At 57.1% G+C, this 21,069-nt stretch overlaps 5 protein-coding genes across 7 annotated transcripts; 3 read left to right on the top strand and 2 right to left on the bottom strand.

Moving 5' to 3' along the window:
- SYVN1 (synoviolin 1) lies at positions 1 to 6,104 on the top strand. The gene is made up of 16 exons (XM_061202009.1): positions 1 to 85; positions 922 to 1,070; positions 1,296 to 1,388; positions 1,478 to 1,630; positions 1,761 to 1,809; positions 2,225 to 2,328; positions 2,964 to 3,090; positions 3,188 to 3,287; positions 3,365 to 3,430; positions 3,526 to 3,642; positions 3,738 to 3,901; positions 4,188 to 4,316; positions 4,418 to 4,570; positions 4,659 to 4,845; positions 5,681 to 5,832; positions 5,909 to 6,104. Exons 2-16 carry the CDS (start codon positions 939 to 941, stop codon positions 6,013 to 6,015), a joined length of 1,833 nt encoding a protein of 610 aa, XP_061057992.1. The 5' UTR covers positions 1 to 85; positions 922 to 938; the 3' UTR covers positions 6,016 to 6,104.
- Positions 6,105 to 7,053: 949 nt separating this feature from the next.
- Positions 7,054 to 10,782, bottom strand: MRPL49 (mitochondrial ribosomal protein L49). The gene is made up of 4 exons (XM_061202010.1): positions 10,694 to 10,782; positions 9,529 to 9,673; positions 8,578 to 8,702; positions 7,054 to 8,468 (listed from the first exon to the last, which is right to left on the bottom strand). The coding sequence occupies exons 1-4, from the start codon at positions 10,769 to 10,771 to the stop codon at positions 8,319 to 8,321; spliced, it is 498 nt and encodes a 165-aa protein (XP_061057993.1). The 5' UTR covers positions 10,772 to 10,782; the 3' UTR covers positions 7,054 to 8,318.
- A 167-nt stretch (positions 10,783 to 10,949) lies between these two features.
- FAU (FAU ubiquitin like and ribosomal protein S30 fusion) lies at positions 10,950 to 12,469 on the top strand. Its single transcript, XM_061203628.1, has 5 exons — positions 10,950 to 11,051; positions 11,318 to 11,400; positions 11,487 to 11,631; positions 12,075 to 12,130; positions 12,296 to 12,469. Exons 2-5 carry the CDS (start codon positions 11,326 to 11,328, stop codon positions 12,419 to 12,421), a joined length of 402 nt encoding a protein of 133 aa, XP_061059611.1. The 5' UTR covers positions 10,950 to 11,051; positions 11,318 to 11,325; the 3' UTR covers positions 12,422 to 12,469.
- Positions 12,470 to 14,810: 2,341 nt separating this feature from the next.
- On the top strand, positions 14,811 to 16,141 carry ZNHIT2 (zinc finger HIT-type containing 2). The gene has a single exon (XM_061202008.1). It carries the CDS (start codon positions 14,854 to 14,856, stop codon positions 16,051 to 16,053), a length of 1,200 nt encoding a protein of 399 aa, XP_061057991.1. The 5' UTR covers positions 14,811 to 14,853; the 3' UTR covers positions 16,054 to 16,141.
- Positions 16,142 to 16,374: 233 nt separating this feature from the next.
- On the bottom strand, positions 16,375 to 21,050 carry TM7SF2 (transmembrane 7 superfamily member 2). Of its 3 annotated transcripts, XM_061202004.1 has the most exons (11): positions 20,871 to 21,050; positions 20,272 to 20,468; positions 20,115 to 20,169; positions 19,868 to 19,984; positions 19,551 to 19,745; positions 19,368 to 19,471; positions 17,710 to 17,829; positions 17,455 to 17,623; positions 17,168 to 17,248; positions 16,957 to 17,079; positions 16,375 to 16,638 (listed from the first exon to the last, which is right to left on the bottom strand). In XM_061202004.1, exons 1-11 carry the CDS (start codon positions 20,917 to 20,919, stop codon positions 16,478 to 16,480), a joined length of 1,371 nt encoding a protein of 456 aa, XP_061057987.1. In that variant the 5' UTR covers positions 20,920 to 21,050; the 3' UTR covers positions 16,375 to 16,477. The 3 variants fall into 3 exon arrangements, with proteins under 3 accessions (XP_061057987.1, XP_061057988.1, XP_061057990.1); XM_061202005.1 differs by lacking the exon at positions 19,868 to 19,984; XM_061202007.1 differs by lacking the exons at positions 19,551 to 19,745; positions 19,868 to 19,984.
- Positions 21,051 to 21,069: the final 19 nt, after the last annotated feature.

Below are 21,069 nucleotides of genomic sequence, written 5' to 3'. Positions count from 1 at the left end.
GGCTCGCAGTGGGTGGGGAGTGTTGTTAACCGGGGTCGCCTCCGCAGTCGCGGGGTTTGAGCGGGCTCGCGGCGCTGGGCTCCTGGTGAGTGGGCAGGGGTCGGGCCCGGGTTGGGGTTGGAGTCGGGACCTGGATCTTTCCCCTTCAGGTCTCCGGGGTCGGCGCGCCCCCTCAGCCCCGCCGCCCGCTTTCGGCCTGTCAGCTGGCCGTAGACAGGCGCCCGCGCGGCCGCTCTCAGAGGCCCGGCCCCGCCTGCGACGCTCGCAGCTCCTGGCGTTTACAGGTGCGCGACCGTGGAGGCGACCCGGGTCCCTCTCCGTCCCGCCCCTGCATCCTGACGGTCGGCCGTTTCTCCGGTGCCCCGAGTTGTCACTGCCCCGGGGGTTGGGGAGCGCCAGGGTTCCAGGCTGACGTACCCCGCCCGCTCCCGCGGGGCGCGCGTCGGAGCTGCCCACCCTGGTGGAGCTGTCACCGGCGCTGTCGCCTGCCCGGCTGCGCCCCCCAGCGCCTTGGCTTCTCCCGGTCCAGGCCGCACGTTCCCGCTGCGGGAGATTTCTGCTTTTGCATCCCACTCCATCACCGTCACTTTAGGGGCACTGGGAGCAGTTCCCTCCTCCTCTGACTCTGCTGCCTTTCCTCATTCTTCCCTGGAGGCGGCGGTCTGGCAGGCGGCGTGGAAAGAGCCCTAGATTTGAAACAAGACTAACCAGGATGCTGGCCTTGCGTCAGTGTGATCACTTAACCCCTTTGAGTCTCAGTCTTCTAATTTGTAAAATGGGGGAGTATATGCTATTCTTGATGCGATGATGGTGAGGACGAAGTGAGGTTTCCTTTTCTTTCTCCTGTTTATTAGCACTGCGTCTCAGGCACTGTGCTAGGTGTGCACAGCATGGGCATCACACAGTTCTTTCCCCCTGCAGGTCCCTAGGCCAGGGCAATGTTCCGCACCGCCGTGATGATGGCGGCCAGCCTGGCGCTGACCGGGGCCGTGGTGGCTCATGCCTACTACCTCAAGCACCAGTTCTACCCCACCGTGGTGTACTTGACCAAGTCTAGCCCCAGCATGGCAGTGAGTTCAGGGCTCAGGGAGGGAGGAGCTTCCTGGGAGGGAAGGAGGAGTGTGTTTGAGACAGGGGCGGGGCTAAAGGTCAGGTAAGTGGGAGACAAGTGAAGTAGCTGCCAGGCCTAACTTTGAACAAATTGTGATGGGGATGTGGCGAGGCTCCTGAATGATGAGCCCCGGACAGAGCAAAGCAGAAAGTGACCTCAAACCATAGCCTCTCCTCCCTCCTAGGTCCTGTACATCCAGGCCTTCGTCCTTGTCTTCCTCTTGGGCAAGGTGATGGGCAAGGTGTTCTTCGGACAGCTGAGGGCAGCAGAGATGGAGGTGAGATGTTCATGGCTCCCAAGGTGAGGGGCAGGGAGCTGGGCAAGCAGAATGTCTGAGTTCCACATCATTCCTTGCCCAACCTCCAGCATCTTCTGGAACGCTCCTGGTATGCTGTCACTGAGACTTGTCTGGCCTTCACTGTTTTTCGAGATGACTTCAGCCCCCGCTTTGTTGCGCTCTTCACTCTCCTTCTCTTCCTCAAGTGTTTTCACTGGCTGGCTGAGGACCGTGTGGATTTTGTGAGTTGGGTCGGGGGGTTCTCTGGAGCAGACAGAGGGCTGGAGGGCAGGCTTGTGGAGTGAGGGCTGGGGTGGGGACATGGGGTGAGCCCCAGCCTTCCTGACGGGCCCCCTCTCTCCTCTGCCTCAGATGGAACGCAGCCCCAATATCTCCTGGCTCTTTCACTGCCGCATTGTCTGTGAGTGAGACCCATGGGAGTGGAGAGGAGGGAGCTGGAGGGAGAAGAGGCACCATGAAGGACTGGAACATGAAAAGTCACTAACCGTGGACCTATACCATAGAGCACAGGCTGCCCTCGGCCCTCAGCTGTACAGGAAAGATAATTTAGGAAGTTAATTTGCATCATCTCTGCCTGTTCCACTCCAGGGCTTCTCAGCTGCCTAGCCCCTTAGCTCTTTGCCTTCTCACCTGGAGCTTGGGCCACCCCTAGGCAGAACTGGAGTTCCCAGGGGGCCGGGTTCAATGGAGTGTGCCCACCTGACTAGATGGCTGGGGCCATGGTGGGCTTGAGGGTGGGAGCTGTCTTAGAGCAGGAAGTGGCTGTCAGGCCCTGGGCTGACCCCACCAACCTCCCATTTGGGGGGTCCCCACAGCCCTTATGTTCCTCCTGGGTATCCTGGACTTCCTCTTCGTCAGCCATGCCTATCACAGCATCCTGACCCGTGGGGCCTCTGTGCAGCTGGTGTTTGGCTTTGAGGTAAAAACTGGCTTGGGAGGTTGGGAGGACAAGCCCAAGGTGGCACTGTTGTGTCCTGACAAACCTTTATCGAGCACCTGCTCTGTGGCCAGCCCGTGTGGGCCATCAGTCAGTCCCAGCCCCTGCCCTCTACACACTCCTAGGAGAGTGGGGACGGCACAGAAAGGCGCGTGTGGAGGAGGAGCCCTGACCTGGCGCTCAGGGAAGGCTTCCTGGAAGTTGATGCCAGAGGAGCTGGCTGTTGATGGACAGAAGGAATTAGCTTGATGGACAGCTGGGGAGGTGTGTCCCCAGCAGAGGAAGAACGTGTCCAGTGACAACAGTTCACGTCTGTTGAGTGCTTACTGTATGCCGGGCCCTGTGCTGAGCACTTGACCTGCATCTCTTTTAATCAGCAAAACAGCGTTGTTATAAAGGAACAGTTAATTCTGTCATTTACAGACAAGCAAACTGAGGTTCAGAGAGGTCTACGAGTTGCTGAAAGTCACACTAGCTAGTGAGTGGAGAAGCTAGGAGGCCCCCGGCTGTGTCCAAGCCTGTGCTTGTACCGTGGCACTCCGCTGTGCACAGGCCTGGGGACAGCAGTTCGGCTGGAGCACGGGGCCTGTGTTCTTATGTCCGTCCCCCGCCCCCAGTATGCCATCCTGATGACTATGGTGCTCACCATCTTCATCAAGTACGTGCTGCACTCTGTGGACCTCCAGAGCGAGAATCCCTGGGACAATAAGGCCGTGTACATGCTCTACACGGAGCTGTTTACAGGTGAGACGAGCCTGGACCTCCCCTGACCTGCACCAGTGTCCCCAGCCCTGCCTACCAGGTCTTGTGACCTGCCGCTCTCTGCACCTCTTGCCCCCAGGCTTTATCAAGGTTCTGCTGTACATGGCTTTCATGACCATCATGATCAAGGTGCACACTTTCCCTCTCTTTGCCATCCGGCCTATGTACCTGGCCATGAGGTGAGCCTAGCCCTGCCCTGCCACAGCTCTGACCCCTCCCCTCCGTCTCCCTCCTTCTACTGAAACTGTCCTTTCAGGCAGTTCAAGAAAGCTGTGACAGATGCCATCATGTCTCGCCGAGCTATCCGCAACATGAACACACTGTAAGTGGGCGTGTCCTAGCTGCTCGCCCAAGCTCTGCCCAGGTGCCCCTGCCTCCAGCTCTGGTCTTGACGTGTCCTCGGTCTGTCCTAACCAGGTATCCAGACGCCACCCCAGAGGAACTCCAGGCGATGGACAACGTCTGCATCATCTGCCGAGAAGAGATGGTGACTGGTGCCAAGAGACTGCCCTGCAACCACATTTTCCACACCAGGTGGAGATGCCCTGAGCAGCCTGCACATCAGGGAGCGGCTTTGGAAGGCAGACCCCTAGGCGCCTGCTAACTGTTGCCTGGTCTTGACCCCCCAGCTGCCTGCGCTCCTGGTTCCAGCGGCAGCAGACCTGCCCCACCTGCCGTATGGATGTCCTTCGGGCGTCGCTGCCGACCCAGTCACCACCGCCCCCTGAGCCCGCGGATCAGGGGCCACCACCTGCCCCCCACCCCCCACCACTCCTGCCCCAGCCCCCCAACTGTGAGTGGCCCTCATCTGGCCATCCAGCACACTGCTGGGTTCTCTCCCCGGACTGGGAGTGGGAAATGCGGAGGTGAATCAGAGTCCCTGCCCTCGAAGCTCAGTCTGGGGCCGGGGGGCTGGTCACAGGAAGAGACACAGATGATTGCGGTCATGTATGATCCGTGCTGGGCTCAGAGAGAGCCTGTGGGAGCAGAGGACAGAGCCCCAACACCCGGTCCCTTGCGTGCGATATGGCTCTATCTCAGTTTGGACCTTTTCTCACCACCCCATCCTCTCTCTGCAGTCGCCCAGGGCCTCCTGCCTCCCTTCCCTCCAGGCATGTTCCCGCTGTGGCCCCCCATGGGCCCCTTTCCTCCTGTCCCACCTCCCCCCAGCTCCGGAGACGCTGTGGCCCCTCCGTCTACCAGTGCAGGTGAGTCTTTTGGGTAGCGCACCAGCCAGGTAGCGCGGTGGAAGGAAGGGAAGCAGAGCCCCCTCAGCACAAACTAACTTCCTGTTCTTGCTCTTTCGCAGCCCTTTCTCGGCCCAGTGGAGCAGCCACAACCACAGCTGGTTCTGCTGCCTCTGCCCCAGCACCTGGCTCAGCCTCCGCCCCTGACGCTGGCCCCGCCCCAGGCTTCCCCTTCCCTCCCCCCTGGATGGGCATGCCACTGCCTCCACCCTTTGGTAAGCTGGGCCGCTCTTGGGGTTGTTTTGGGAGGTGGGGCGGGTGTCAGGCCCAGGCAGCCCAGGCTGAGCCTCTCTGTCTCTCCAGCCTTCCCCCCGATGCCTGTGCCTCCTGCCGGCTTTGCTGGGCTGACCCCAGAGGAGCTGCGGGCTCTGGAAGGCCACGAGCGGCAGCACCTGGAGGCCCGGCTACAGAGCCTGCGCAACATCCACACGCTGCTGGATGCCGCCATGCTGCAGATCAACCAGTACCTCACCGTGCTCGCCTCCCTCGGGTGCGTCTACACGGGGGCCAGGGTGGGCAGCAGGGGTGTGGGGCTGCCGAGAGAAGGCCCCCAGCAGTGGTTCTGGGCCTTTTTCTCCCCTGCCACCCTGTGATACCTGTCGATTCAGGCATTCTATCTGTAGGCACACGCAAGGTGTCGGGGTTCTTGGTGCCTTTTTATCCTCCCACTGCAGAAGGCCTGTCTGGATCTAAGGAGGAGTGGTGTTTATTAGAGAGCTATCCTTGAATCTTGTCCTTTTATAAAATTCCCAGTACTTTAGTTAATCATGTATACTCTCTTGACACAGGGTGACACTTTGACTGGGAATCACTGCCCCTGATCTGCGACAGAAAATACAAAGTCACTTGGAGCCAGCTTGGCCCGAGTTCAAGTCCTGATCTTATTACTCACTTGCTCTGTGACCTTCATTACCTTATTTGAATAGAGTTCTAATTCCTATTCGCAGGGGACGTATACAAAGTGCCTGGCACCCAGCAGTGTCGGTACAGACTTGGAGGGGAGCTTGAGTCTGAGACTTTTGTGCTTTTTGTTATTCAGTGCACTGTCTTAGCTGGTACTCTAGAAGGTGCCTGGTATCTCAGAGTGGCAACTCTGCAGTGTAACAGTGAACAAGGCCAGCGGTCCCTCCCTGCAAGTGGTTTACAATCAATCTGTGGTATAGAATTCCAAGAATTCATTCAACATGTGTTCAGTCGTGTCTGCCGGTCACTGGGGCTGCAAGGCACATCGGCGCTGGAGTGCACCCTGCAAGGCTCACGGAGGGCAGAATCTCTCCAGTCGTGCCAGGATGCCAAGGCCCTCCTCTTGTCCCTTCTCTTCCTAGGCCCCCCCGGCCTGCCACCTCAGCCAACCCCACTGAGGAGACTGCCCCTACAGCTGTCGCTGCCGCCTTCTCCACCAGCACCCCCAGCTCTGAGGCCACCACCCCATCCCTGGGAGCCTCCCCACCAGCCCCTGAACCTGAAAAGCCTCCAGGTAGTTGCAGTCAGCCTACAGCGGGGTGGGGCGGGGGACTTCTCTGGGTTCCGCTTCTGGACCTCTCTGTCCCCAGCTCCTGAGTCCGCGGGCACCGAGGAGCTGCCTGAGGATGGGGAGCCTGACGCAGCAGAGCTCCGCCGCCGTCGCCTGCAAAAGTTGGAGTCCCCTGTTGCCCACTGACACTGCCCCAGTCCTGGCCCCTGCCCCCACTCTTGAGCAGTCCTCGCTGGAACACGTCCTGCCACCAAGTGCCAGCTCCCTCTCTATCTGCACCAGGGAGTAGTAACCCCCAGCTCTGAGACAGAGGAGGTGGCATCTGACCAAGTGGAAAGAGGCCTGAGGCCCCAGTTGACTCCAGCCCTTACAGTCCCGGGCAGCCATGGGGATCTTGGGTCAGTTCCAGCCTTCCTCTCCAACCTTTCAGCCCTGTGTTCTGCTGGGGCCACGAAGGCAGAAAGGTGCAGTGTCTGAGAAGCCCTCTGACCACCCCCCCCAACCCCTGTCTGGGAGAAGGGGAGCCCCTCCGAGCCCCCCTTGTGTGTGGAGTCACGCTGCAGTGCCGAACAGTATTAGCTCCCGTTCCCAAGTGTGGACTCAAGGGGCTGGAGGTAGGCCAGGAACTTGCTCCTGGGCCCACCCACCAAGACTGGTACTGATGTCCTTTTCTTACCTGAACTCCCCAGGAGCCCTTTGTGGTGGTGGCTGTGCCCCTTGTGCCCTGTGGCATTTCCATGTCTTACTGGCAACCACACAACTCAGGGAAAGGAGTGTCTGGGGTGGAGGAGCAGGCCGGCAGCACTGAAGGGCCCTGCTCTGCCCCTCCCCCCCAGGCCCTTTTCTCCCTGCAGTTTGTCTAAGGTGAGACTGTCCCTGGTCTCACCCAGCAGCCACTGTGCAGCCTCACTCTAGGCTGAGGGCTCTTGTGTCTGCTTCTGAACCACTGCAAACCCCAGAACCTACAGAAGGCAACTTCTTAACTTACAGAATTTTTCTTGAGTTTAGAAGAATTGGAATTACTTCCTTGCTATTGTCTTTTGGCTTAAATTTTGTCTTTGAATTTGAATGCTTGACCCCAGGAAAGGGGAGCAGGAGTGCCAAGCTCCCTGTCTTTCCAGTTTAGAAAAGGCTCTGGGCCAGGTGGGGACGACAGGAGCCAAGGCGTTGCCTGCCCCTGTCTTTTGCCCCTCGGTGTTGTGTTACAGGAGTTGCTGGAGACAGTTTCAGATGATTATTTAATTTGTAAATATTGTACAAATTTTAATAGCTTAAATTGTATATACAGCCAAATAAAAACTTGCATTAATGACTGGTGGAACTGGTGTGATAGGATCAGTGTGCCACGCTCCTTTTTCTTAACTCAGGCCGTAGACTCGAGAGTGGCCTGGAATCTCCAGGAGTGAGGGTTTACTTACACAAGCCAGCACTGTTCTTGGGCACAATGTTGAATATTAAGGTATTAGGAAGATATACCCAGTTTACATATGAAGAAACTGAACCCCAGAAAGGTTAAGTACCCTGCCTTAGATCAGAGCAAGTAGGGGAGCCAGGCTCTGAACACTGTCTTAAGCCAGCTTGCTGCTGAGGTGGGGTGGGAACTCGGGCCTTTGGCCCTTGTGACTCCCAAGTATGGGGCAAGTGTGAAGGTTCCTTGGCTGGGGTGGGATGGGATGGCAGGGACAAAAGGTCACATCTTCCTGCCTGCAAACCCCCTATCCAGCCTTGATACTAGGTCAGCAACCCGGGAAGGATGGCCCTGTGCTGGGCTGCTAGGAGCGCTCGAGGAGCCCCTTGTGGGCAGACTAGCTAAAGCTAATCAATTAATTTGCTGGAACTGGAAACCCAGTCAGACCCAACTCTTAATATGGAATGGAATAGAGGTAACTGGCCTTTTTGCCTCTCCATGGATAAAAGGAATGAGCCGAGGGGCTGACGGGCACTACACTTGGAACTGAAGACCTCCAGGACCCACGTCTGAGTCGTGTTGTGTTCTCTGTAGCCTCTACCAAGTCAGGTCTGACCTAGAGCAAGGGCTCAGGGATTTTTTGCCGCAGTGAGGGTCTGCGGGCCAAGGAAGGAATGTACCCAATGGGTCTGCCCTGTGCTACCCTCCTGTGAACTGGGCTGGGCTACTGCTGCCAACAGAGGGGCAGTCAACAACCTCTACAGCTTGAATAGCTGAGTCCAAGGAGCTCCAATGAAGGGAAAGCAGGAACATGCCAAAGTGGGGGGGCGGGGGAATTAATGCTCCCCCCTAGCTTGGCTGTTCCTGGTGGGTCTCCAATATTAGACAGCTCTCCCCCAGTGCTGGCACCTATATAGAGTCCCATTTCCTCCTTTATGCAAACAAGGCCTGCTCCACGGCCCTCACCCTGGTCTCTGTGCCCCTTTCCCCTAGCTGCTTCAATAGCCACTTCCCTCCTCCTGAGATCCCCGGCACTCCAGTCGCAGGGGGACACTGGTCATGCAGGCTGCTCAGCTGGGCTTCAGAAGCCCTTCTCCAGAAGCCAGGCTTTGAGCTGCTGGTCAAAGTAGCCCTTGACCCGAAGGGTACCTGTCACCTCATTGACCTGGGTGATAGGTGTCTTCCCTATCAGCAGCGGGCTCAGGAAATCTTCCACATCCTTCTGCAGGGCCTGGGGGAAGATGATGAATCAGGCCTGGTCAGACCTTTCCCTCTAGAGGGTTCCCATCCCTTCAGCCCTGAAAGGTCAGAATCGGACCCTGACCCACCCACCCACTTACCCAAATGTCCCCCTCCACCTTCCGGATCACAGTCATCTGACGGTTTCCATGCGTGATGTCCTTGTAGACTGGGATGTTGTGCATACGAGAGCGTCGCACAAAGTAGGGCAGGTTGGGTGGGGGGTCTATGACAGAGAGAGACAGTGATAAGTCAAATGTTCCCAGACTTCATCTCACCTCAGCCAAGGCCTTTCTCCTCAGAGTGTGCAGGGGGTCAGTGAACCTAACCGCAAAGCCACCTCCAGACTTCAGATCAGGAGACCTGCTCTTTCCCTAAGTTTAGAGCCAGGACCAGCTTGTTCACCCTGGTACCTCAAGGCCGAGCACAGGCCTGGCACCAGAAGGTGCTCAAGAAGAAATGAGGTCAGGACTATGCCTCCCGAGATCTTTTGAGTCCCCCTCTGGAGCCAATCCTTGCCCTTCTCCACTGGGTCAGGGAGGCTAAAATCAATCTCTGTCACAAAGGGATGGGGGTTTATAAAAACTGAACACCTACCACAGGCTGGACTCTGCATGACATGCTTTATGTGCTGAGCAGATGATCTCTATTTTGCTGAAACTGAAGTTGGGAGAAGCTAAGTGACTAACTCAACCATACTGGCAATGGGTAGCAAAGCCAAATTTGGACCCAGAACTGCCCACCTCCCAAGCTGTGTTCTCAATTATGGCCGGGGGTGGAGGTGGGGGTCCAAATTCTTGGATCTTCTCTCTATGCTTCACTTTTCCCACATGGGAAGACCTCACCCCAGTAGTGTGGATGGATGGGTACTAGCAAAACAGGTCTCCAATCCTGGGCCCTTTGTTGAACATAAGACAGATGCTAGCTCTGAGAGATCTCAACACAAGTCCTGAACCCTCTGGGGAGTCCAGAGCCTCAGCCAGGGCAGATAGACCTCTAGAGAGGGGGATGTTTCCCTGCAGCCTTCAAGCCATCCCCATCACCCAGCTCACCTCTGGGGGGCTGCCAGCCACTAGGAGTGGGATAATGTTCATGCTTTGGGGGCTTTGGGATGCTGGTGGGGGGTAACAGGCGCTCCACAAAACGGTATTCATCCACAGACTCCACGAAGCTGGGGTAATCAGGAGGCCCCTGGGTCTGGCTCCGAGGGGGGAAAAAAAAAATCTCTCCATCAGCCTACCCATCCCCCACGCCCCACCCACCACCCCAGAACAGGGAGAACTTCAGTTAAGTAGAAAAAGGAAACATGACAAGCAGAGAGAATAGTATAAATATAAAAGGCTGGAGGTAGGAAAGCACCAGACTTCAGTTTGCCAGGGTGCAGGGTACAAGTGGGACTGAAAATGAAGTTCAGGAACTCGGAAGGGCCTGCCTCTCTTAGGATTTTTGTGGGACTCAGAAGTGTGTGTATACAACTGAAAAGCTGAGTAACCGTAAGTGTGACCAATACGGCATTTTTCAGTATTTTAAAGTTTTCTGTGAAGATTCTACTGAAATATTCTAGTTCTGGGTTAGGCTCTTTCAGCAATCGTGATAATTTCCCACTCACACTCATCCGATGTGACCCTCCCTCACCTGGAATGTTTCAGCCTCATATGGACACCACCAGGCACTAAGTGCTTACACGCACTGTTTTCACTTAATTCGTTTAATTCGACAAGTTAGGTATTTTATTACCCCCCTGTGTACATCCAAGAAAGATTAAGACATTAGCAAACAATCTACCTAAGGTCACATTCCGGAGTCTGTCCTCCCATACTTCTCCCAGCAGATACCCTGGACTCCTGATAGGCCCCAGGGTTACAATGAGAATGAGAAGATGAAGTGGCCTATATATCGTGAGTCCCAGGTTCTCAGAAGTGTCGCCAACGAGCTGGGGCCAATTCCCACACTCTGGTACGGTTTCCCCTTCAAAACACTAGGCAGCGAGAGTCTATGTGCAGCACCCCCAGTTCTAACTAACTTAAGTTGTCCTCCAATCATATTTCAAGCCCCGCACTCCGAAACGCGCTCCAGGCCCTGCCACCTTCCCTGTCAATCTTTCATCTGAGCTCCAGAAAACTGCCCCCTAGGTAGGGACGCGGTTTTAAGACTACAAGAAATACAGTGAGCCTCCACCCCGCCCTCTGCCCCCAGCTTCACGCTCAGCGCTCTCACCAGTCGCCGCAGCCCGCACCCCGGCGGGACACCGGTTCTCCAGCCCCACTGCACAGCCCGAAACATGGTCGCTGCCATCTTGAACTCCCCCGTACACTCGCTTTCTGCGCGCGCAACCAGCCTGGTCCCGCCCCTTCCGGCTCGCCCGGCGGGCCCCCCCCCCGGGGACCGAGAGAACGCCTGCGCAAAGCACAAAGAGGCGGAGCCAGGCGGCCTAGGGCGGTACAAAAGTCAGAGGCCTTAGTGGTCGCTCAGCAGTGACGTGACACGCAGCAGGCGGTGAGGTCGTGCGCGCCCTCGCTCCTTCCTCTTTCTCGACTCCATCTTCGCGGTAGCGGCAGCGGTATCCGCGGTTCAGGTAAGGTTTGTGCCACGGATGGAGCCGAAGGGCTCGCAGGTTGGCCGCGAGGTTAGAGGACGCGGGAAAAACAGGGGAAGAAGGGCTGCTCTGGGGCCCAGGCCAGTCCCTGTCGGACCTCCCTGGCAGGCACGGCCTTACCCACGTGAGACCCCGAGACCGCCTACTTATCGGCGCCGTCGTCCCCGGCCCGCCACCCATTTCCTGATCCTCCTCTCGCCCAGAGTATTTCTTCTCTTAAATGCACCCCCCCCCTTTTTTTTCAGTCGCCAATATGCAGCTCTTTGTCCGCGCCCAGGAGCTACACACTCTCGAGGTGACCGGCCAGGAGACGGTCGCCCAGATCAAGGTAAGGCTCCGTGATGCTCCCTGGGGTCTTTTGTGTTTTTCATCCTCGCCTGCCGCGGGAACGCTGAGTCTCGTTTTTCCCTGTAGGCTCATGTAGCCTCGTTGGAGGGCATCGCTCCAGAAGATCAAGTCCTGCTCATGGCAGGCACGCCCCTAGAGGATGAGGCTTCCCTGGGCCAGTGTGGGGTGGAGGCTCTGAGCACTCTGGAAGTAGCCGGCCGCATGCTTGGAGGTGAGTTGGGGAGGTCTGTGTTGTGAACTGCTTTGTAAGCTCATGGGTGTAGGGTGTGTTCTCAGTCCAGGGTGGTTCTTCCTGTTTACCTCTCTCAGAACGAACTTTTGAGAGGTCCGTGGGAGACTGAGCCAGAGTGTCATTCTATTTCAGTCACTTACTAGATAAGATCCTTGTCTGTGTCCCAATTTACTCCCTAAAATGAGGAGGTCGGACTAGATCTCCACAGTGCTCTTTAGGTCTTAAGGTCAGTAGCTGGAAAATTCTGAAGTGACACCCCAGAATGTACCAGACTAGACATTCTTAGAATTCAAATCTCTGTGACTTTGTTTTCATTCCCTGTTGGGCCCGTCTTGCCTTTAAGCTTGAGTTGAGGGAGAAAGGGTTCTGCTGGGTGGGGCCTTCTTGTTCTAACTGCTTGCTGTTCTCCTTTCCTATCACAGGTAAAGTCCATGGTTCCCTGGCCCGAGCCGGGAAAGTAAGAGGTCAGACACCGAAGGTAAGTGAGAGTACTAGTGGTGTTGTTTGGACTTTGTTTTCTTCTGGCACAGCTAAGCCAAAACCCTTGGCTCTTGCCCTGTTTGCTTTCTCCCTTCCTGGCGATGAACCTGAGGGAAGGCATGGAAGAGACAACCCAGGTTTGATCATCCCTCCCTTTTCCCAGGTGGCCAAACAAGAGAAAAAGAAGAAGAAGACGGGCCGGGCCAAGAGGCGTATGCAGTACAACCGGCGCTTTGTCAATGTTGTGCCTACCTTCGGCAAGAAGAAGGGCCCCAATGCCAACTCTTAAGTCTGTTGTCATCTTAGCTTTCTCTAATAAAGTCACTTAGCCCAGTCATCTCATGGTTTCATTTTCATGTGCAGACCCTCAGGGAGAGATGTGGCTTCTAAGGCTGGTGGTATGAAGAACAGTGAGGCCTCATTTTGGTTTTCTTGGCGGTGTCAGGAGTCAGCAGCTTGGCAGGGATTTGTGGGTGGAGGTGGAGGAGTGGTAAACTACAAAAAAAAGATACCTGTGAAAACTGGTAACCATAAATGCCAGCCCTTCAGGTGGAGAGTTGAGGAAAATTCCAATCCCAATGCCAAATAACTTGATAATTAACTTCCAAATACTTTCTTATTTTTGGTCTTTTTCTTTTAAACAGAAGATAGCAGGAACCATCGTGGTGGGAGAGGTTTTATAGCGGCAGCAATGGAGAGGAGGAGATTGATTGAGTAGAAGATGTATCAGGGAACACCAGTCTAGCATTTCCCTGCACTTGGAACCAGCTGTGGCTTTAGTAGAATCCAGACCAGGAATCTGGTCTGCCCTAGCTTCAGAAAGTATTGCCTGATTACATTAGTACTGCAGTGATCGTGTTTGTTCTGATTACCTGATGGGCCTTGCTAACCTAATCACAGGTGAGGTGGCTCAGTTGATTGTTTCAGTGTTCTCAGAACTGGAGTTCTCTGGGGCTGATTCAAGTTTCCTCCTAGCGACACATGCATACCCGTTTGTTCATTCTGCTAAGCTTTTTGAACCTGCTGGTTCTTGGAATACAGCATACTATGGGGTAAAGACCTTGGGCTCTAGACTTGGACTGCCTTGAGTTTGGATCCTTGTTCCATTTATTCACTAGCTGGCTGACTTATTGGGCTGCGCCACACAGCATGTGAAATCATAGTTCCCCGACTAGGGATCAACCCCGGGCCCCAGCAGTGAAAGCGCCAAGTCCTAACTACGGGACCACCAGGGAAGTCCACTGCCATCATCTCTTGAGAGTTGCTTTGAGAATTTTACGTAAAGTGCTTAGATCAGCACCTGCATTCTAGAAAGTGCACAAATAAATTGGCTATTTTTGAGTTCTACAGTGAGCTTCCTAGAAAAACATTGGCCCCCATCCCTTTTAGGAGTTTAGATTCTTGTGAGGAAAGCAAGGAAACTAGTTACAAGTGTTAATGGCCTCAGAAAGTAAGCAGGGTGCTGTAATAAAAGGGAGTGTGACAGGTGGACAGATAAGCTAGGGGAGGTCTCTGACGATGGGATGTGTGAGACCTGAAACAGGAGCTGATCAAGCGGTGAGATGGTGAGAGTTCCAGCCAAGAAACCTGTGTGCAAAGGTGTGGCAGATCCTGCAGGGTCTTGTCAGATGTGGAGAGAGTTTGGTTTGAGTCCAAGTACAGGTCAGGGTTTTAAGCAAGGGCCTGATGTGATCTGACTTGTGATCTAGTATTTTCTCTGGCTGACTTTTCTGGAGGGCTGGCAAGAAAAAAGGAAACCAGTTAAGCTGGTGTCATCCAGTTGAGCAAGTAGCTTAGACCACCAGTGGTGAAGGGGCTGCAAAAATGAGCAGACTCTTCAAATCCATCCAGATCTTGGTAGGGAAACAGATGATCCAAATTGAGAGAGAGACAAGGTATTTCGAAGGCAGAGCTGACTAGAGGTGGGGCTGAATATGAGTGAGGTGAGGGACCAAAGAACCAGAGCGAGCTTTTAGGGGTGCCATGGATCAGGGCTTCGCAGCGCTTGGCACAGGTTGTGAGTCGTCACCCGCACTCTACCACAAACTGTGAGGTCCATTAGGGCAGGCACCTCATCTCATTTTGCTCTTCAGTGTGTTTTCGCCGCCTAGTGTGAAGTTTGCACTTTAAAGTTGGATGAGGAAGTCAAGCAGGAGCTCAAATATTTGTTAATGCTTCTTCTCAAGAGGGGAAATGCCCCCAACACACCCAGTCTAGGCTAGGTACCCCACCTTGGCCTTCTTCCACTCTCCCCTTTGTCTGTGTCCCCTAGTAGAATGGCTGCCCCTTCAGCGCAGGGACGCCTCATCTCCCATGGGCTTGGCACAATTAGTGGCCCAGAGTAGATCAAGGTTAGCAAAGATTGGGTTTTGCCGCAGCGCTTTATAGTGCTAAAAAGGCAACCACTAGGGGGCGAGCTGGTACCGGCGAAGCGTCCGCCGGACGCACTTTGCCTACGCTCCCACCGCGCAGGGCCGGGCTCCGCCGAAGCCCGGGACTGAGCTCGTACCTCCCCACCGGTTCCGGCGCATGCCCAAGCGCGGCTCAAGAGAGGGGTGGGGCTTGGCTTCCGAGTGCGGGCGGAAACTGACGAGAGTCCTCGAAGAGCTTTGACTAAGCGCTCCGTCGGCCCCGCAAAGAGGCGGAAGTAACCGAGAAGCGCCGGAAGTTTCCGATCTGCTGCGCTTGTGCGTTCCCGGGTGGTGTGCGGCGCCAGTTGCCATGGAGCCGGCCGGGCCTTGTGGTTTCTGCCCCGCCGGGGAGGCCCAGCCAGCGCGCTACACCTGCCCTCGCTGTAACGTGCCCTACTGCTCGCTGCGCTGCTACCGGGCGCATGGCACCTGCGCCGAAGACTTCTACCGTGACCAGGTGCTGGGAGAGCTGCGCGGCCGCAGCGCCTCTCCCAGCCGCCTGGCCAGCGCCCTACTCCGGCTGCGTCAGCAACGTGAGACCGAGGACGAGCCCGAGGACGCAGGCCTCAGGCCTGGTCCGGCGCCCGGAGGCCTCTCAGGACTCTGGGAGCGGCTGGCCCCGGCCGAGAAGGCGGCCTTCGAGCGGCTGCTGAGCCGAGGCGAGGCCGGGCGGCTGCTGCCCCCGTGGCGGCCTTGGTGGTGGGGTCGCGGCGCCGGGCCGCGGCTTCTGGAGGAGCTGGGTGATGCCCCGGGCTGTGACGCCGAGGAGCTGGAGCCCTCCCCTGCGAGGACGCCCCCGGAACCTGAGAAGGATGAGCCTGCGGCTGCCGAGCCAGTTCTCGGAGACGTCCCAGGGGCCTGCCCTCCCGCCGTGCCCACCCGGATCCCCACGCTGGCCAGCCTGAGCAGGGGCCGGGCGTCGCCGCTTGTGCGCTTCCAGCTGCCCAACGTGCTGTTCGCCTACGCACACACTCTTGCCCTGTATCACGGCGGCGACGAGGCACTGCTCTCTGACTTCTGTGCCACGCTGCTCAGCGTTTCTGGAGTCCTGGGCGCCCAGCAAGTCTTCGCCTGTACCGAGGAGGCCCTGCAGGCCGCAGCCCACGTGCTGGAAGCAGGCGAGCATCCCCCCGGACCCCTGGGCACACGGGGCGCCATGCGCGAGGCTGCCCGCATCCTGCTGGGTGAGGGCCCGGCCAACCAGAAAGGCTACACGTTGGCAGCACTGGGGGACCTGGTACAGACCCTGGGCCGGGCCCGGAAACAAGCTGTGGCCCCTGAGGAACGAGATCGCCTCTACCGGGCCCGAAAGAAGTGCCAGTTCCTGCTGTCTTGGACCAACGAAAATGAGGAGGCCCTCACACCCCTGGCTCTAGACTGTGCCAGGGCCCACCGAGCCCACACTGTGGCAGCCGTGGAGGTGGCAGCCCTCACTGGGGAGCTGGAGCAGCTTTGGGGAGGCCCCCTGCCACCTGCCCAGAGGACTCTCATTGAGGAGCTCCTTGGCTGAACTGGACACTCTTTGTCATTAATAAAGCTGTGACTGGTCTGCCCTATCGCCAGTGCCCATTTCTGAGTGACAGCTATTGTGCCACCCACCCCCAAACGCTTGGGCCCACAGACCACCTGTCAGCTTCTCCCTGATGGGGGCTGACCCAGCCAGTTTTTAAACAACCTGGCCCCAGAAAGGGAGAGAAGCAGCACCATACGTTCCAGATGTTTATCCAAGGAGGAAGAGCAGCCCCTCCACTCCATTTTGGCTTCGTTTTCCCCTTTTGCTCCAACCACCTATCAGGCTGTTCACCCCTGCCTGTCGGAGCTCAGAGCAGGGTAGGGTGCAGGCCCTTGAGTGCCAGGTGAGTCCAGGCTCCTGGTGCTGGGTGTGCTGGCAGCTGGGTGGGCACGTGGCCCGACCTGGGACACGTGGAGCTGCTTCAGTAGATGTAGGGCACGATTCGGTAGGGCACACGCCGGCAGTATGCGTGCCAGGCCAGGCCATACTTCTGCAGACACTGCTGCTCATCCCGGGCCTCACGGTGTACCAACAGCGCAGTGAAGTAAAGGAGGTAGAAGTAGGGCAACAGGTGGGACACCCCTGTGGGGAAAGGGGTCTCTCTTGACCACTCAGCCAGCCCCACAGTTCACAAAGGTTTCCACAGCTAATGGCTCACGGGGCCATCAGGGCTCCATGGTGAAAGGTCCAAGGTTTGCAGGGAGTGCTGGCATGCTAGGCTGTCACAGAGGTCTGGCCCAGCCACACCCTGAGTCCATCCCCAGCTCCCTGACTACTCCCTCCACTGGGGTGCAGCCCTGTTCTCCATTCCACACCCAGACTGGGCATCCTGTGCTCACCACTCCACCTCTGCCCCTCACACTTAACGGCCCCTGCCGTGCGCCAACCCAAACCACTCACCGCAGGGCAAGGACCAGGCCAGAGCCATGATGAGGTCTCCAAGGTAGTTGGGATGGCGGACCATACCCCACCACCCAGACACCAGCAGCCGTCGCCCTGTGGCTGTAGAGATGGTCTCAAGGTCTGGGGAAAGACATGTAGTGGGATGGGGGACCCCCTGGAAGTCCAGCTGCCCGACCTCGCTTCATGGCACCCCAGAAACCCAGCTCACCAGCCACTCGGGGATCAGAAGGATTCTTCCGGAAGGTGTTTTTCTGAGAATTGGCTCCACGGAAGATGTAGTAACCAACAGCTGGGACAAAGCGTGAGCGGGCAGTCAGGGGCCTTCTGTCTGACCCTGACCAACTACCCACAGCCTAGACTCAGTCTGCCAGGAGACCCAGGACCCAGCTCTTGGCTTTAAAGAAGGGTGTGAGGCTTAGCACCTACCTAGTGGGTGCTGAATAAATAGTGAACGAATGAAAGGGGGAGGGAGAACGCTGCCCCTTCCTGACTGACCATTGATGAGGCAGATGACCGAGGCCAGGGGCAACCCCAGGGGCTCTGGGTGGTACAGCAGGAACTGGGCCTGCAGGCTGTAGGTGAAGGGTACCCAGGCGAGGTCCCCAAAGGCCAGCATGAAGCCAAACCCGTCGTGTATGATGTCCATGGTGGTGAGGACCGCCTCCTGCAGGGACAGGACCCAGACACACTGGCTTAGTCCCCACGAGGTCCTCAGACACCCTCTCCCTCCCTAGCCCAGTCCTGCCTCACCTCGTGCCAAAGGGCATCACCCACATATAGTAGCTGGAAGCCATTGACCAGCCACATGGCCAGTGAGGGACTCCCCCGAAGTTCTGCTTCCTGCATCAGCAAGGCCAGGTTGATGAGGACCTGGGGGTTACACAGCGGGTGAGACAGGGCAGTCTGTTCCCAGTCCGTCTCCACAGAGGTGAGGTGCAGGGCCTGGAAAGGCAGTGGCCTGCCTGTCCCCTTCTCTCAGCTGTCCGTCACTAACTCTCCAGGCCTTTGTTGAGTGGCTCCGGCCCCTGTACCTAGGGGCACAGAGACTGCACTGGACCACCTCCTGACCTGTTTTCTCTTGCCGTGTCCTGTAGTGTTCCCTTTGGGAGAGCACTGTTGGGAGCAACTGCACACTTCAGGCTTGAGAGTTAAAGCAGACCTGGTTTTGGGCTTCCCTGGTGGCGCAGTGGTTGAGAATCTGCCTGCCAATGCAGGGGACACAGGTTCGAGCCCTGGTCTGGGAAGATCCCACATGCCGCGGAGCAACTGGGCCCGTGAGCCACAATTACTGAGCCTGCGCGTCTGGAGCCTGTGCTCCGCAACAAGAGAGGCCGCGATAGTGAGAGGCCCGCGCACCGCAATGAAGAGTGGCCCCCACTTGCCACAACTAGAGAGAAAGCCCTCGCAAAGAAACGAAGACCCAACACAGCCATAAATAAATAAATAAATAAATAAATAAAATTAAAAAAAAAAAAACAGACCTGGTTTTGAATCTCAGCTTCGCCACCTGGGCAAGCTGCTTACCCTCTCTAAAGCCTATTTTCCCCACCTCCATGTAGAAAAGGGAGATCATCATGGACCATAATGTGTGTGAAGCACTAAGCACCTAGTAAGTGCTCGATAATGATGAGCTGGCAGCCAGCCTATACTGAGCACCCCCATTCTGGTAGCACTGGGCTTGAGGCTGCCAATCAGGTTGCCACCTCTAATCCTCACAATAATCTTGGGAGGAAGCTCTTACTTTATCCCATTTCGCACATGAGGAAACAGCCTTGAAGACCAGATCTGTGACGGGCGCCCAGCACTCCTCCTGTCTCTGGATGAGGTAGTAGCCAGGGTGACAGGGACCTTGCCCAAGAAACCCTTCAGGAAATCTTGACCACAGTCCAGTATGGGTGATTATAACCAAAAAAACACAGTTGGCCTGTTTTCAAGGCTACCAGTGACAGACAGGTTGCTAAACCCAGTGACCAGTTTGAAGTTCTGCACGGCTTTGACCAGCAAGCAGCACAGGATCACTCTCTCTTCTCCTCGAAATAGATTTTGCGCTTGACCGCTTTATTTAAAATTGCACCTGCTCTCCTAACTCCCTCACTGCTTTTTCCCCATAGCACTTAGCATCCCCTGACATGTGATACATATTTTACTTATTTTTTGTCTGTCTTTCCCACTAGAATGTAGGCTTCATGAAGACAGAGATTTTTTTCTTTCTTTCCTGTAACTTTTCTTTCTTTTGTCTCCCAGTACTTAGAGCAGTGCTTGGGCACATGATGGACTCAACAAATATTTGTGGAATGAATGATTAATGATTTATGTCAGCACAATATTGGCCCTGCCCTGCCCAGGCACTGCTCACCCATCCCACCCCTCCTCCTGGCTGGAGGCCCACTTAGCCATGCCCAGCATACCCAGCCGATGAGGCCAGGCCGCAGTTCGCAGAAATATTTGAAGTCAAAGGAACAGATGCGCGGGTTGAGCTCCCGTCCCAGGAAAAAGTCGTAAATGGGATTGCCTGGAGAATAATGGGAGGGTGAGGTGCAAGCAAGCACCCCCATCTGCCTGCATACACACCCTACTGGGACTCCTCTCACCTGAGTTCCCCCCGGGTGCCAGGGCAGAGGCAGGGGCTACCAGAGCCTTCAGATAGAGAAGGAGGCTGAAGATGAAGGCGGTGAGGGTGGCCGCAAAGGCCAAGGGCAGGAGCATTTCCGTGAGCGCGCTCAGGGGCAGCCCGGCTGACACCCCCAGGCCCACCAACAGGGCTGTCAGCACCAGGGCCTGGAAGCCTGAACCACAGCACACAGTGAGACCTGGGGATTGCGCCCCTCCCCCTCCGCCCCACCCCAAATACACACACACACACACACACACACACACACACAGCCTAAAGCCCAGGGAGGTCGCAGACCTTGTCCCAAGCCGTTAGTCAGGGTCACCCCAGCCACTTCTCTGGTGCATAGAGTGGCAGCAATGCTGGGAGTGGAGGGAGGAGGGGTGTGGAGGGAGCCAGTGGAACCCCCTACGTCTGTCCTGGGCGTAAAAGAGGCACAAAATAGAAATTGGGGTCGCGGGCTCATCTCCACAGACCTCCGCACCGGGCCTGGGGCTCCACCCCCAGCCCCACAACTCCGCGCAAGGACCCAGCCCCCAAGCACCGTTAATGGGGTAGCGCAGTCGACTCTTGTCCTTCAGTTCCTGCCCCTCGGCCACCTGTGGGCACAAAAGGGTGCTAAGGGTTGAGGGTGTCTTTCTTCTCGCCGAGCCCCCTCTCTCCGCCCGCCTCCCCCGCGCGTCCGCGAGCCGCGTCCGCACCTTGCGCGCCGGCAAGAGGTAGAGCGCCGCCTGCAGGCCGAGCCAGGTGAGACACAGCAACAGCGCCCACGGGCTCCACAGCTCCTCGAGTTCCGGCAGGTAAGGGGGGGGGCCCAGGAGGCGCGCCGGGCCCGAGCGGGCTACCAGCAGCAGGTGGAACATGGTGGCGGGAAGCAGCAGCAGCAGCGCCGCAGCGCCTGGGGAAGGGGGCAGTCGCGGCGGGGGTCCGCTCTCCAACTCTCCCGGACCCCCGCAGGCGGCCCCCTCAGCATTCCCGTCGCCGTCTTCCACATCCCGGCCTCCGCCCTCGGCCCCCTTCTCTGACTTCTGTCTTGGTCCCCTCGAGGATCCTGCTCCTCTTCCCCCTAGTCCGCCCGGTCCTCCATGCCACAAACCCCCTGCTCTGCAGCCGCCGGACCTGGTTCCTCCTCAGCCCCCTCTCCACACGCTCCCCCACAAACTCCTAGATCCTCTGACTCCCGATACCCCTCAAAGCCTTTCATCCTCAGATCCTGCCCCCATCCCCGCTCATAGCTCAACCCTCCAGTTCTCCCTCGCATAGCTCTGGCCCCAAGGACCCCCTCTCTCTGCCCCATTACCCAGGGGTCCTCCGAATTCCAGCTCGGCCTGGGAGCCCTGAGGGGCCATGGTCTCCTCCGCTCCGCCGGGGGTTGGGGGCTCTCAAAAATCCGTCAAGGAAACACAGCCCACCCCATCCCCCAGCAGATGGGCTCGGTGATGCGGAGGATCCAGCCCAGCTGGGCTTGCACCTGTCTGCACGGAGCACAGACAGCGACC

The sequence above is a fragment of the Eubalaena glacialis genome, chromosome 10 (genome assembly GCF_028564815.1).
Source record: "Eubalaena glacialis isolate mEubGla1 chromosome 10, mEubGla1.1.hap2.+ XY, whole genome shotgun sequence".
In the NCBI taxonomy this organism is placed as follows: Eukaryota; Metazoa; Chordata; class Mammalia; order Artiodactyla; family Balaenidae; genus Eubalaena; species Eubalaena glacialis.
Note: the sequence above shows the minus strand (reverse complement) of the source record. Positions and strands in the feature narration are given on the sequence as shown.

What these genes read in the sequence shown, in the direction of transcription:
- ZNHIT2 (XM_061202008.1), top strand. Translation starts at nt 14,854, where the DNA reads ATGGAGCCGGCCGGGCCTTGTGGTTTCTGCCCCGCCGGGGAGGCCCAG.
- MRPL49 (XM_061202010.1), bottom strand. Translation starts at nt 10,771, where the DNA reads ATGGCAGCGACCATGTTTCGGGCTGTGCAGTGGGGCTGGAGAACCGGT. An exon ending in GGTGCGGGCTGCGGCGACTG is followed by an intron (nt 9,674 to 10,693) that starts GTGAGAGCGCTG and finishes CCTCGGAGCCAG; the next exon opens with ACCCAGGGGCCTCCTGATTA. An exon ending in AGGTGGAGGGGGACATTTGG is followed by an intron (nt 8,469 to 8,577) that starts GTAAGTGGGTGG and finishes ATCTTCCCCCAG; the next exon opens with GCCCTGCAGAAGGATGTGGA.
- TM7SF2 (XM_061202004.1), bottom strand. Translation starts at nt 20,919, where the DNA reads ATGGCCCCTCAGGGCTCCCAGGCCGAGCTGGAATTCGGAGGACCCCTG. An exon ending in GGCACCCGGGGGGAACTCAG is followed by an intron (nt 19,472 to 19,550) that starts GTGAGAGGAGTC and finishes ATTATTCTCCAG; the next exon opens with GCAATCCCATTTACGACTTT. An exon ending in GGCCTGGCCTCATCGGCTGG is followed by an intron (nt 17,830 to 19,367) that starts GTATGCTGGGCA and finishes TGTAACCCCCAG; the next exon opens with GTCCTCATCAACCTGGCCTT.
- SYVN1 (XM_061202009.1), top strand. Translation starts at nt 939, where the DNA reads ATGTTCCGCACCGCCGTGATGATGGCGGCCAGCCTGGCGCTGACCGGG. An exon ending in CTACACGGAGCTGTTTACAG is followed by an intron (nt 3,091 to 3,187) that starts GTGAGACGAGCC and finishes TCTTGCCCCCAG; the next exon opens with GCTTTATCAAGGTTCTGCTG. An exon ending in CCCTCCGTCTACCAGTGCAG is followed by an intron (nt 4,317 to 4,417) that starts GTGAGTCTTTTG and finishes GCTCTTTCGCAG; the next exon opens with CCCTTTCTCGGCCCAGTGGA.
- FAU (XM_061203628.1), top strand. Translation starts at nt 11,326, where the DNA reads ATGCAGCTCTTTGTCCGCGCCCAGGAGCTACACACTCTCGAGGTGACC. An exon ending in AGCCGGCCGCATGCTTGGAG is followed by an intron (nt 11,632 to 12,074) that starts GTGAGTTGGGGA and finishes TTCCTATCACAG; the next exon opens with GTAAAGTCCATGGTTCCCTG. An exon ending in TAAGAGGTCAGACACCGAAG is followed by an intron (nt 12,131 to 12,295) that starts GTAAGTGAGAGT and finishes CCCTTTTCCCAG; the next exon opens with GTGGCCAAACAAGAGAAAAA.